At 41.1% G+C, this 13,208-nt stretch overlaps 1 protein-coding gene across 2 annotated transcripts in view; it reads right to left on the bottom strand.

Moving 5' to 3' along the window:
* The window catches only part of LOC101478588 (MTSS I-BAR domain containing 1), a 68,993-nt gene extending 57,994 nt beyond the window's left edge, over nucleotides 1-10,999 (bottom strand). For both annotated transcript variants that reach the window (XM_004574236.4, XM_004574237.4), the window contains exon 1: nucleotides 10,547-10,999. In XM_004574236.4, the coding sequence (XP_004574293.1) occupies nucleotides 10,547-10,618 (72 nt within the window). In that variant the 5' untranslated portion in view covers nucleotides 10,619-10,999. The remainder of the gene's footprint in view (nucleotides 1-10,546) is intronic.
* Between the last annotated feature and the right edge of the window lie 2,209 nt (nucleotides 11,000-13,208).

Raw genomic sequence — 13,208 nt, 5'->3', positions numbered from 1 at the left:
TGTGTGAGGAGGGGAGGATCACATGTGCGTGCATCCTCACCCAATCTCACACACAGTTTCTGTGTCACATGTTTGTTTTCTTTGTTTCCTTTCATCCATATTCAACACCTGCATATTTCCTCCCTTTCTCCCCCTCTTCCTCACCCCCCCCCCCTCCTCACACACACATTTATCATATGCACTGTCATGTCCTCTTCCAGCTCTTTCCTACTCATTCATCCTTTCCTCTCTCTAATGCTGTGCACGCACACACGCCCACACCTCATTGCATTCTCTCTATCTCCTCTTGGACACACAGGCGAGGCCAGGGTCGCTGCATCCATCAGTCACTGACGACATAAATTGTCACCGTGGCAACAACCAAAGGTGGCAGCAGCATGCTGGTCCTTCAGGAATCCATCCCTCTGTTTTTTGTATGGCTCTGTGAACACCTGCAAGAGCTTCAAACCATACAATCCTTGCTTGAGTCTTTCTGCTTCTTTAATGTTTCTGTGTAAGGACTGCTACCTCGTCCACAGAGATCACTCACAATTTAAACTGGGGACATCATACAGGCGAAATATCAGGCAGGTAGATGACAGAAAACACAAGGTTGCTTCACCTAATAGATATTTCTTTATGCTGAAAGCTAGATAAACATCGATCCGCCCAACAGACCTATCAAACTGTGAACCTGAGGGACGTTGCGCGCTTATTGGCTAAAGACTTAAATTTCAAGCTATTAGCTACTGAGAATAAGCTGGTTTTTCCCCAGTTCTGAATCTATGTTTCTTCAAAAACAGGTGGAATTAATGCTCATCAGCCTGATTGCTGAGGTCATAAATCAAGTGAGAGCTCAGTTAATTTATCCATAGATGTCTACACAACAACTCCCAGATATCTTTCTGTATCTGGGAGTTGTCCTAAACCGGCTATTACAAAAAAAAAATAAATAAAAAAAATGTAAAAAAAAAAATAAAAAAATAAAAAATGGAGGTTTAAGGTGTTTATGTCAAATTGGAAGTTATGCCCATCCTTCACATACAGACTGCACAAAATGTTAATCGCAACTTTAATTCAGTCTCTGCAACACACGCTGCAGGTGACTGAGTTCTTTCTGATGACACTACTGCAAAATTACCTCAGACATGTTTCTCTGCATTTATATCATTTTATACAGGCACAAACTGGACAACCAACCAATCTTCCACAACATGTCTTTGGCTGCATCCCAATTCAGGGTCTGCAGCCTTAAAGGCCGCATTTCAAGGCCGATTACGTCACAGCGGCGCGCCGAACGCTGTCCCAATTCAAAGGCTGCTCGAAATGCGGCCCTCAAATGCGTCCTTCATTTCACTTCATGGTCCAACATATCCCAGAATGCATAGCGCGGCGGTGGGTGTGGATAATTTTGCCTGAAAAAAAACGGCGGATGAGGGGCGGCCGAAGAGTAAACTTTAAGTACTGAATATTATGTCACTTATTTATGTGCAAATGTTTAATAACGAAGAACATTAAACATTCCTGTTGGCCACATGTCTGCAAAGTCATGTGACATTAGTGACGTTTGTACTAACTTGGTTTTAAAGCCTTTACTTTAAAATATACGCCGTTCAATAGCTGAGCTTAATCTTACAGAGAATGATCAAAGCTCATGTAGAAACAAACAAATGAACAAAAGATTTTCTCCTTCATTTCTGTCAAACACAGCTGTATGACACGTTTCCAGCTGTTAGTATCATGGTTGCTAGGCAACCTGGGCAGCGCAACAGAGGCTAGACCGTCCCATTTCACAAGCCTCGCACTTCCGGCCTTAGCGGTCTTTGAGTACGCGGCCCTGGTGGACCATTAAGGCTGCGTACTTTAAGGCTGCAGACCCTGAATTGGGATACAGCCTTTATCTTGTCTTCCTTCTCTCTCCCCAACCAATCACAGCAGATGGCCCCGCCCCTCCCTGAGCCTGGTTCTGCTGGAGGTTTCTTCCTGTTAAAAGGGAGTTTTTCCTTCCCACTGTTGCCAAAGTGCTGCTCATAGGGGGTCATATGATTGTTGGGTTTTTCTCTGAATGTATTATTGTAGGACCTACCTTACAATATAAAGCGCCTTGAGGAGACTCTTGTTATGATTTGGTGCTGTATGAATAAAACTGAATTGAATACTGTATGGTGGATATGTCAGCCCTAATTTCCTTTGTTAACGTTACGCTGGCAGGTGGTAGCAGATTTGCATCTGCACACAATATATGTGCCACACTGATTCGATCTTCTTCAAGTCTCCGAAAAATACAAAAGCAAATGAGTGTCTTTCATTTCTGTGTTACAGGATAAGCACAAAGGGTGCTGCTACTGCTGTTTATATGTTTTTATTATGCTGATTTTCAGTAGTAGTACCTACATTTAATTAAATCAGATGCCAGCCAAGAGTTCACTCCCCACGAGTCAATGTCAGCACCACTACAATAAAACAAAGTGACCCATTTGGCCAGAGAACCAAAGTCAATGCTGCAGCTTTGTTCGTGATGTTTCCATGACAATCCTGACTCACAGACCAGTCTAACCAGCAGCCCGCTGCAGAAAGAGACCAGGCTTATTATAGGTCTGAGGTGATTAAGGCTTCAGTTCAAGACAAATGGCAATTAGCATCAAGCGAATGTGCTCATGTCCATTACTTACACTCCCTCTCTCACACATGAAAGCCTTGTTGTTTAGTAGCAAAAAACACTTTACACACTGATGTCATCACAACATTAATGTTCAGTCTTAGTTTATCTGAGGTTGCTGGGTGGAGAGAGTTGTGTCTACTTGCTAATCAGTGCGTGTGTGCGTTTGTGTATGCGAACGACTGTCTTAAAGGTTTTGCTTCTTAAAGTTTATATAACTGAGTAATCAGCCCAATGAATTTCAACTCCATCGCCCTGGACTGCAGCGGGTCCAACCTCCGTGATCACGGGATAGAAGCACACTCCTCACCTGCTGCTGGTTCTGGTGTAATCGTTCACGGGACATCTTTCGAACAGGAGTACTACCTCATATATCTTTGGTGAACAAATATACACACATGCACACCAAACTTGGGGTGACTCAGGAATGGGTCGTCTACCAACTGGAAAGTCAATGGATTAATCCCAGATTCCTCAAGTCCGCATGCTGAAATACCCTCAGGAAAGATACTGAAGCTCAAGTTGCTCCTAATGAATTGCTTGCAGTGTGAATGTTAGAAATCATGTTAGATCAAAGCACTGAATGAATGTGTGTGTGACTGGGTGAGCGCTCGGCTGAGTAGAAAAGTGCCACGCAGGTACCAAACCAAACGACCAACCACCTCTGTTTCAACCCGATTAAAGGTCACTGAGTCAGGACTGATTTGGGAACCACAGGGGGTGGGCAGCATGCACAGGTCACCAGGTCGCTGACTTCTTCTATAACATACAATGCCAAAATGAATCGACCATTTTCCACCTGATAAAACCGACTCCCTCCTCGAGGTCTGTTTTTTTGTCCCGCTCTGGATCGGCTCCGTCTGATTAAGTCTGGGAGTGATTAATCATGACATTATGCATATATATAATATTCCTGAATATTTACATTTATAGATGTAGGTGTGGGTACGGATGTAAGCATGCATGTTTATATCTACAGTATATAGGAGGATAAGGATTATTTTATAGCATTTATTTTTTGTCCGATCTTTCATTTGATGTCTGACTTAACAAATATATATAAATGCACTCATATACTTTATGCGTCACACACACCCACATATCCCTAATATGTCCCCACCCAGTGGTCTAATGGCTCCAGTTTGTTTCTTTATGTGCCCGTCTTGTTTAATTGCTGCCCTGAGGTAAATGCTGTAAAACACGTTAGCAGCAACTTCAAAATGAGATGGAGGGGAAACTAATGAGTTGATAATGGCCTTGCACTCTCATTAATGTCTGACGTCCTTTTTAAAGAATGTCCCGGATTGACTCACATCCATTTATTAAAAAGACACGCAGGAGGAAACTCCTGGAGGCTCGGTCAAAGTCTTCTTCTGCCCTATGAGCTGCTCCTGTGGGCTTGGATCTGCATTATCCTGTTTGGGAAGCTCACTGCTGTCAGGGATTTAAAACCATCAGCTAACCTAACAGGAGTTTTAACATGAAATACTTCGATCTAGTAGCTTAATCAGTAAAAACCACTTTGATTACTTGTGTTTTATACAACTGTGCTCTTATTTAAGATTCTTCAGACAAAACAAGATTTAACCATCTTCATTTTATTAGTATTGCTTTGGTTTATGTGAACAGAGTTGATCAGTTTTGTTTAGAAAGGATGATATTCATCTGACATCCAATGTAAATAAATTGTTTGGCATTAAAAAGTGGAAAACGGTCACATTACTCTGGAGCTCCGCGTACTTTCTGACTTCCTTTACTTTTCATTCAGGCTGCATGACTGAGTCTCTCCTCTACCCACATATTAAAAACAACCCATCATTTCCAGCAAACAACCACAGACGGGCTCAGCGAGTGTATACAAAGCAAATAATGGAGCATATTCATTAGACAGACAAAGAACCTGCTGCATTTTAAATCACATACTTCCTCAATACTCGCTGCTTTGAGCATATAAGCACGTTCATGCATTCATGCTTACCCTCAATAGCTGCCTCATTGGAAGCAAAATGTAGGAAAAGGATTACAAGCTTATTTCCAACCAGCAGAAGTTATGTTACCACAGCTGATGGAAACACTACTGCTAGCTAGTTACATTGTTTGTCTATTGTGTTGGTTTGGTGTCATTAGGTCTGTGATGTATCACAATATGTATGAAAATACTGGTAAAATTTTTACATGATATAAAAATGTCATAAGGTAAGATCAATGCTATACAATGAGGCAATCCTGGGCATGTCTGAGAGTAAGAGCAGTTTAGTATCTACAAAGGAGCTACGTCAACAACCTCCAAAAGGCACAGTGCACATCCCACAACGCTTGATTCACACACTACAGAAGTACAACAACAAAGCATTCAAACAGAAGTTTGGGACATTTATGTCTGCTAGATGCTAACACACATCTTTGTCTCTGTTATACAATCCATCCACTTCAGGGTGGCAGGGTAAATGTCCCACGCTGGACAGCTCGCCAATCTATAACAGGGCTAACACATAAAGACAGACAACCATTCACATTAACATTTACACCTATGGACAACTTAGAAGCATCAATTAACCCAACCCCACTAACTGCATGTACTTGGACTGTGGGAGGAAGCTGGAGTACCCAGAGAAAAATCAGACAAATCAGGCTTAATCCATCTTTAACACCATAAATATGCTGCACGAAGCACGTCAAAGAAACTATCTAAACCCACAGTTCACTGTCCGTTCATAATGCGAACGCACAATGAAAGTTTAAAGGCACACACAGCTCAGAGTCAAGCAGCTCACAGTATGAGAGGATGAAGCCGTTTCTCCTCCAGGGAAAAACATCCAGATCGGTTCCACTTAAACGGATCAACAGTTATGTGTCTGCTTCCATTTAAACAGCACAGTGATGTGGAGATGATGGACTGCACGCTGCCAAACACCCTCACATTCATACAGCACGATGCAGGAAACCTTTTGCATGTACACAACATGCTAAGCACATCATAACAAACTGAGCGTGAAATATTTTGAAGGGAGGATATGAGTGAAGTGAAAAGAGGCCACAATGCTTGTTTTATGCCCTCATCTTAATAAAATGAGGGTAGGAGGTCAATCTCATGAGCGCAGTTACATGACACCTAAAGCCAAACAGTGCCATGAACAACTGAAAAAGTAAAACCACACTAAAAGTTCTCGACATGTGCTTTTCCCAGCAGTCCGTAAACAGTCAGTCTTTCATGGTGTGTATCAAAATCATTCTTACAAGAGGAAGAACTTACAACATGAAACCTTCAAAGCTTCCAAATGTTTGAGGACCAGGTGACAGGAATCCAGCATCACTTTAAAAGCAATACAAAAGCGATCACTTTACATGTTAACACAAAGTATGACAGAGGGAGTCGGGAGGCTTTCATCAGGCCGGGCACACCACAAACACAAACACGCAGACAAAACGTCTGCATGTAAAAGACAATGAAACGCAGGAGACTGGAGTCTCCCCACTGACAGAGTGGAAGCCATTTCCACCCACACACATTTCCACTAACAAAAGGAAACCTTTGACCATCTGTGACTCACATGTCTGATCCAAACGGCGGTGGATGATGACGATAATTCAGCAATTAAGATAAAAATGAGAATAAAGTATCTTTAACTTTCGTGTGTATTATTAGGTGCTCATGATGTCAGAACCTTTGCAGGAAAACAGTTGCATTGATTCATTGGCTTGGGTCAGGTCCCAGCTACATGATATCAGCAGGAAAACAGCCTGAAGATGTCAGGAGTCGGGTCTGTAAACGACTGATGACCGTTTTATCTAATCTAGCATATGGCTGACAACAATCAGTGCTGCACCTTGGACTGTTCACCATGACCTAAGAATACATTTGGCTTCAGACTTTTAAAACATATCCACACTACGGGCATCCAAAGCGCTTTTCCATGCCAACACAGCACGTTTGCCACCATCTTTGTGGTGCTTCGCCGGCACCACTTTCTGGTGATATCACTCAGGTTGTGAAAAATGTGCAAGCTACGACTTGTCAGGGGACCAACGCATAGTCTGTCATTTGTCTCCCACTCTAATTACCTGATCTGACATCTTCTTAAACAACAGCATTGTGTAGTGTGAACCCCGCATTAAAGAGCTTTGTGAACCAGAGACTAATTTACAAAGGGGCCAGGACCTCACTGTTACAGTAGGGGAAGGTAAGACGTACATGTTGTACCAGAAAACCTTGTAAATGTTAACAAACAGAAACTTCAACTTGTTACAAACCATTTAAAAGCCATATTAAACTGAAAACATTACAAATATAAAAACTATGGAATGGACTCATTTTTAATTTAATATGAGATTTGAAAAATCTGGTGAAATATCTCACAATTAATTCCTTTTATTTATTTACTTTCCAAGGAGCCTCCCTAAGAAGCTAAGAGTCGATCGTTAACATGTTTTAATGTAACATAAAGTAAATAATTTGTGAGTTATATCAGAGAATCTGCAGAAATCTCTGATCTTCACCACAGCACTGCATTATGACCTGTGACAAAGGTCATTTATTTCTGTTTTATTTTTATAGCACTCAATTAATATCAGATCATGAGTACAATAAACTCAGGTTTATCTCAATTTAGAAATGAGAAATTAGAAGTCAGGTCCTTAAAACATTCCAGCAGTTCAACTAATTGATCTGGCTTCATGGACAGATAGAGTCGGGTATCATCTGCATAACAATGCAACTAAAGGAAGCGTGGTCCTAGCACAGAACCCTGCGGGACTCCAGAAGAAGACTGCCTACTTACATGAACAAACTGGAGGTAATTCCTTGTAACTTGCACATCAGTGAAGGCCCCACTAATGCTGAATAATATGCACAGGTATTGGCACAACAACAAGGAAAGAATACACAACGAGTGTTGTTAATCAACAGCATCCTAATACTGTCAGTGGCTTGAGGCGACTGCTGTGGTGATTTGGCGCTTTATAAATAAAACTGAACTGAATCCTGAAGTCCAGACTTGCCTCACAGTGAAAACATCTGAACCAAAAATACAAAAAAGAAGGACTCCAAGCAGCTGAAATCCTAAGCTTTGGCTTTCTAAATAACAGCAGGAGGTCTTCTAAGTTGCCAAATATTTACTGAGTGTTGTCAAAGGTTACAAAAAAAATGCCTCAGTTCTTAAATAAACTGTTCCTTTAAATGTAGAAAAGACTGAGATCTGTGGCTTTGTTTGTTTACTCTACCTCTGACTGTCCTGTTGTTACTTTACCCAAAGACAGTGATGCTGACTTTTACAAAATAATACACAGTTTGACTCATCAGGAGCTCCATATTCAACATCCAATTCAGATAAGCATCAAACTATAGAATGAAAACAGACTGAAGATATTAGCTGGACTCATAACTGGCTTTGTTAATAAAACTCATTTTGTTAATATCTGGTCTTAGCTGTGCCGTGTCCTCACGCTCACCGTGTGTTTATCAGAAAAGACAAAGGAGCTGATAGTGGACTTCAGCACTAAGCAGGAGAGGAACTACCAGACCCCCGTCATCAACGAGTGCCCAGTGGAGAGAGTGGACAGCTTCAAATACCTCGGAGTTCACATCACGCAGGACCTGTCATGGTCCTGTCACATCAACACCGTGGTGAAAAAGGCCCGACAGCGTCTCTACCACCTCAGACGCTTGAGAGACTTCCAACTGCCCTCCAAGGTGCTCAGGAACTTTTACTCGTGCACCATAGAGAGCATCCTGACGGGAAACATCTTAACCTGGTTCGGGAACAGCACCATGCAGGACAGACGAGCTCTACAGAGGGTTGTGCGATCAGCTGAGCGCACCATCCGCTCCGAGCTCCCTGACCTGCACTCAATCTACAGCAGGCGGTGCTGGACCAAGGCCAGGAAGATGGTGAAGGACCTCAGCCATCCCAACAACAGACTGTTCTCTCTGCTGAGGTCAGGAAAGCGATTCCGCTCCCTGAAGACCAACACAGAGAGACTGAGGAGGAGCTTCTTCCCGCAGGCGATACGGTCTCTCAATCACACCACCACACAGTACTGACCCACACATATGGTTCTTACACACACACTGGACTTTCTGGACTTTGGTTTTGCACAACACTGGTCACTATATTCTTCATTTCCGGTTAATACTTGTACAGCTGCTGTTATTGTGTATATATTTATTTATATTTAGATTTCTTCATACATTCTTATATAGTTCTATATTGTGTATTGTGTATTTTGTTGTACAGTTATTTTATTTTCAACTTTAATTTATATATTTTATCTTATTCTTCCCAGTTAAATTTACCCTTCATTCTAATTTGTGTTGTACAGTTATTTCATTTTTAACCTTAATTTATATTTTATTCCTTCCTAGTTAAATTTACCCTTTTTAATTTTTCATATTTATTTCCTATCGTATTCATAGCCTTTTCCTTTTTTGTTTTCTTTCGGTCACGAGCAGTTGTCCAAGCATTTCACTACATATCGTACTGTGTATGACTGTGTACCTGACAAATAAAAATTTGAATTTGAATTTGAATGCTTCATGTCTTCAGGTCTATTTTGGAAAACAGATCTTTTTCTCAAAGAGATAATCTGACTCAATAAAACTCATAAATCCTGAACCACAGCCAGCCTGGCGCAGCAGGACCCAGGATGGAGGGGCTGATGGGAAGTCAGTTCTCTGTAACGTACTTCTGCTATTTTACTGGTTTGTCACCAGAGTTCATCTACAATTAACCACTTCTCATCTGCATATACTGATTATTACACAAAGTGCTGCTATTAATTTACTTCTGTCCTCTGGCTAACATATGGCAGCTCATATTAGTGTCGGTCATTATGGCTTGTTGCTGTCTGATTGCGTTGCCATTTGCTCATGAGTAGCTTGCGTCTTTCCTACAGTGTATGTGCTACATGTGTATGGCAATTGATGGGTGTCTGCCAGTTACAACCTGCCATTCAAATTAAATATGGGTCAGTTTGGTGGACATGCAAACACTAAAGCCCCACGAACGTTACAACAGAACACCCCAGTTACAGCCATCGGGTCTCCATAACTGATTGTGTTCTTGCTCAGGGAAATGCAGCTAATGACTCAGTTCACTGTCATTAAGCTGCCATTTATTTCCTCAATTAATCAATGACGTGTTTGACACAGAAAGGTGGAAAATTCAGCCATAAATACCCAGTTAAAAGCAACAATTAGAACAAAGACAAGCAGAAATGTTCACATTTTAAAAGCTGGAACAAATGAAAGCAGCCATTTTTAAAAGGTTTGAGCAAAGCTGTTGAATTTCCAACAAATCGAGCTCTGTCACTATTTCATGCCTGAGACTGAAATGTTTTATCTGGCACAACAATTCTGGCAGCTCTTACAGACGAGATTGATTTAGAAATATATCTGAAATGTTTTTTGTTTGTTTGTTTGTTTTGTTAAAGCAGCCCATCCTAGCAGTCGCACCCCTGTGGCAATCAAAACCCCGGGAGTGTGATTTTTTCTGTGAAGCTCGGGGAGGACACCGAGCATTTTGCACTTCATTGTGTGTTTATCTCCTGCAGTGTCACTGCAACAGTGCCATTCATCCCTCCGATGCATTAGTAGCCTGCAGCTGTGTTTGGTTACCGGGATGAAGCTTGGTTTACATGCTACAGTCATTTGCTGGAGAAAGCTGCAGGCGATCAGATGCTGAACATTAAGAACCAGCAGACTGCGCTCACCTCCCACTTCGGGCTAATTAGAAAATTAATGATGTCGCTAAAATCTCCAGCACAGGCGGAACGCTTTTCTCTGGTTTTGTGCAACAGGGTCTGCAGATCAGAAGCCTCTGCAGCAGCCGCCCTGCCTTAAACATCAGATGTGTGTAACACAGATGTTAACCACCAGGATCAGGTGGAACAATCGCGTCTTTTTCGCGTTACCTTCATGTCTCCAATGACAGTCTGGAAAAGCCCCCCCAGCGCGCTGCACTCCCTCTCCATCATCGTCTCCATCTTCAGCTGTGTGAACGGAAATTACAAACACGCTCACTCGGAGCTTCTTTAGTCCATAAATGAAGCGTCGGGAAACAAACGGGCTTCACAGGGAGGGAGAGAGACGCTGTTCGGTGCGGATGTAAGCGCTCACACTTGCGCTGCAGGGTTTCCCCGGCTGAAGGAGACTAGAAGGCGGACAGAAGCAGGAGCGCAGGAGCCGGTCGGTGTCCACTCGGAACGCACAAATCCCATTTCAGCCGGAGGAGCAGAGACGCGCCAGAGCGGGGAAGCTCAACCTCACACACCAACCTGCTCCTCTGACACAGCTGAAGGAGACACGGCCCGGGAGCGCGCTTGGAAGGTCGTGGACGCGCGTTCCCGTGGCCCCGCCTTCAGCACAGGAAGGTTTTTTCTTAATGGAAAGATGAGGGTGTTGTCTTTGTGATAGCGCTGGGAAATGACTGCACAATAAAAAGCTAGTGACACAGAAACACAAAGGACCCAAATAACTGCTCAAGTATGACAACCAAAGCCATTCTAAACAAAAGACACGCCGAGGCCTGCGATATTAATATTTTATTAGATAAAATGTGCAAAAGAAATGTCACAGAAAGGCATGGCTCTCTGACAAAGAACAAACAGTCTAAATTATTTCATATTGATACTTAGTCTTTTTTTTTTTTACAGATTACAAAAGAGTTAAATTATTGTTAAGTGGAATAATATATGAAAAATGACCGTATTTAACATTACAGAAAAATCTGTTCTGTTCAAACATGTAAAAGAAAAATAATATCAGTAAAACAAATGTTTTGTTTCCAGCATTTAAATCTAAAGAAGGTAAATTGTGGTTTGTTTGCTAGAACTAGACGAGTAAAAACAGGATGTTTAAAAGAATTAGTCATTAAAATATTTATTTGGGTTATTGTCAGTCTGCAAGTGAAGTTGTCATTCATGCAAAACTTCTAAATGCAGCCACACAAAATAATAACCTACTGAGCTGAGTTCTTGAACAATAAAAGTCTCAGTAAAGTTTCATTTCATTACGAGCTCGTGATTTAAAGAAATAGAAACCTGAGTAGGACAGATATTTAAAATTATACCGCCCCCTAGTGAGTGTTTCGTGGATCTACAGGAAACAAAATCACAAAGATGAATCTTCATCTTTTCTTTTCTCATGAACCAGTCTGACGCTCAGTCTGTGAGGTGAGGTGTGTTTCAGTGTTTTCATCTGTGAACCTGGTTTGCATATTGTTCTACACACTCATATATACACGTCATACATTCATTTACATGTGCATTAATATAAGTGCATGTGTATGTTCACAGTAACGAGAGCAGCCAAAAAGGAGATTAAAGAAAATGCAATAATGAAAATTCACAGTGAACCCACATTTTTCATAAAAGATATTAATGTTGAAGCATGAGCATAATTTATTAAACAGAATCATTTATTTACCAGATTTCAGTCCTGGATAGAGAGTGGACTAACAACACTCCATCCCTTCACACATAAAGGGACACTACAGAGTTTTCAATCTTTACAAACAAGAACTGGCCTAAGACAAGTAGGTTCCTTCAAACGCGGGATTATTTTAACAAACATTGCAATATCCCAAACCCAAACTCGGTTGAGTCAGAAATGTTTAAGATAGTTAAATGAGCATGTGTTGGTTCTCTGAGAAAGGCAATCTCCAAACTATATGATGTGCTTCTTCAGCCCAGGAAGGATACTACTCAAAATATTAAGATTAAATGGGAATTGGAATCAAGGATGGGTAAACAAACGAGAACTGGGAGAGGATTTGTAATTTTCATTGGTACTCAACAAGTTCATTAATTGGAGAGACCACTGCTGGAAGAACATTATTCGATTTTTCTAAAGCCCTCATCAAACTAAATATAAAAATGGGACAGCAGAATGCTGGAGAAGATGTGGATCAGAAGAGGCACATCATTCCCATATCTTTTGGGACTGCCCTAACTTAAATAATTACTGGCTGGGAATTCATGAGACTCTGTGTGAGGTTTTTGAGATAAAATTTGATATTAATTTTGTAAATTTGTACTTGGGCCTGGTTGCTGGCTCGGTCCGGGGAGGGGACACAAAGCTCTTACAAGAGCTATTAGCAGCCAGCAAAAAATTAATAACCAGGAAGTGTCAAATCCAACTCCACCAACACTTGATTGGTTTAAGGTGGTTTTTGAAATATAAGACCAGCTCTGAATTGGTGTATCTCCCATGTACTGTACAATGTCAGGTCGACCATCTACTTCATAATTTATACCTAATGTACTTTATGTAAATAAGTTAAACGTGCTGGATTATGTAAACACTGTCAAGCACCGAGATCACTTTTTGTTACCTGAATGTAAAACAAAAGGAATAAGAAAAAGTCTTTTTTTTTTCGACTAAATAATATCAATGCACTTTATTGTAACAAGTCCTTTTTTTTCAATAAAAATATAATAAAAAAAGTATAAATTACTGTCAAAGTGAAGTTCATAAATGAGTTTATTTTTAAAGTTTGCTACAATTTAAATGAGCCGGACACCAAAGAAAGTTTGGTCAGTTGAAGTCTTGTGCAGTGATTTATTTTGTCTGTGT

The sequence above is a fragment of the Maylandia zebra genome, linkage group LG22 (genome assembly GCF_041146795.1).
Source record: "Maylandia zebra isolate NMK-2024a linkage group LG22, Mzebra_GT3a, whole genome shotgun sequence".
In the NCBI taxonomy this organism is placed as follows: Eukaryota; Metazoa; Chordata; class Actinopteri; order Cichliformes; family Cichlidae; genus Maylandia; species Maylandia zebra.
The sequence above is the reverse complement of the archived record's forward strand: the minus strand, read 5'-3'. Positions and strand labels throughout refer to the sequence as shown.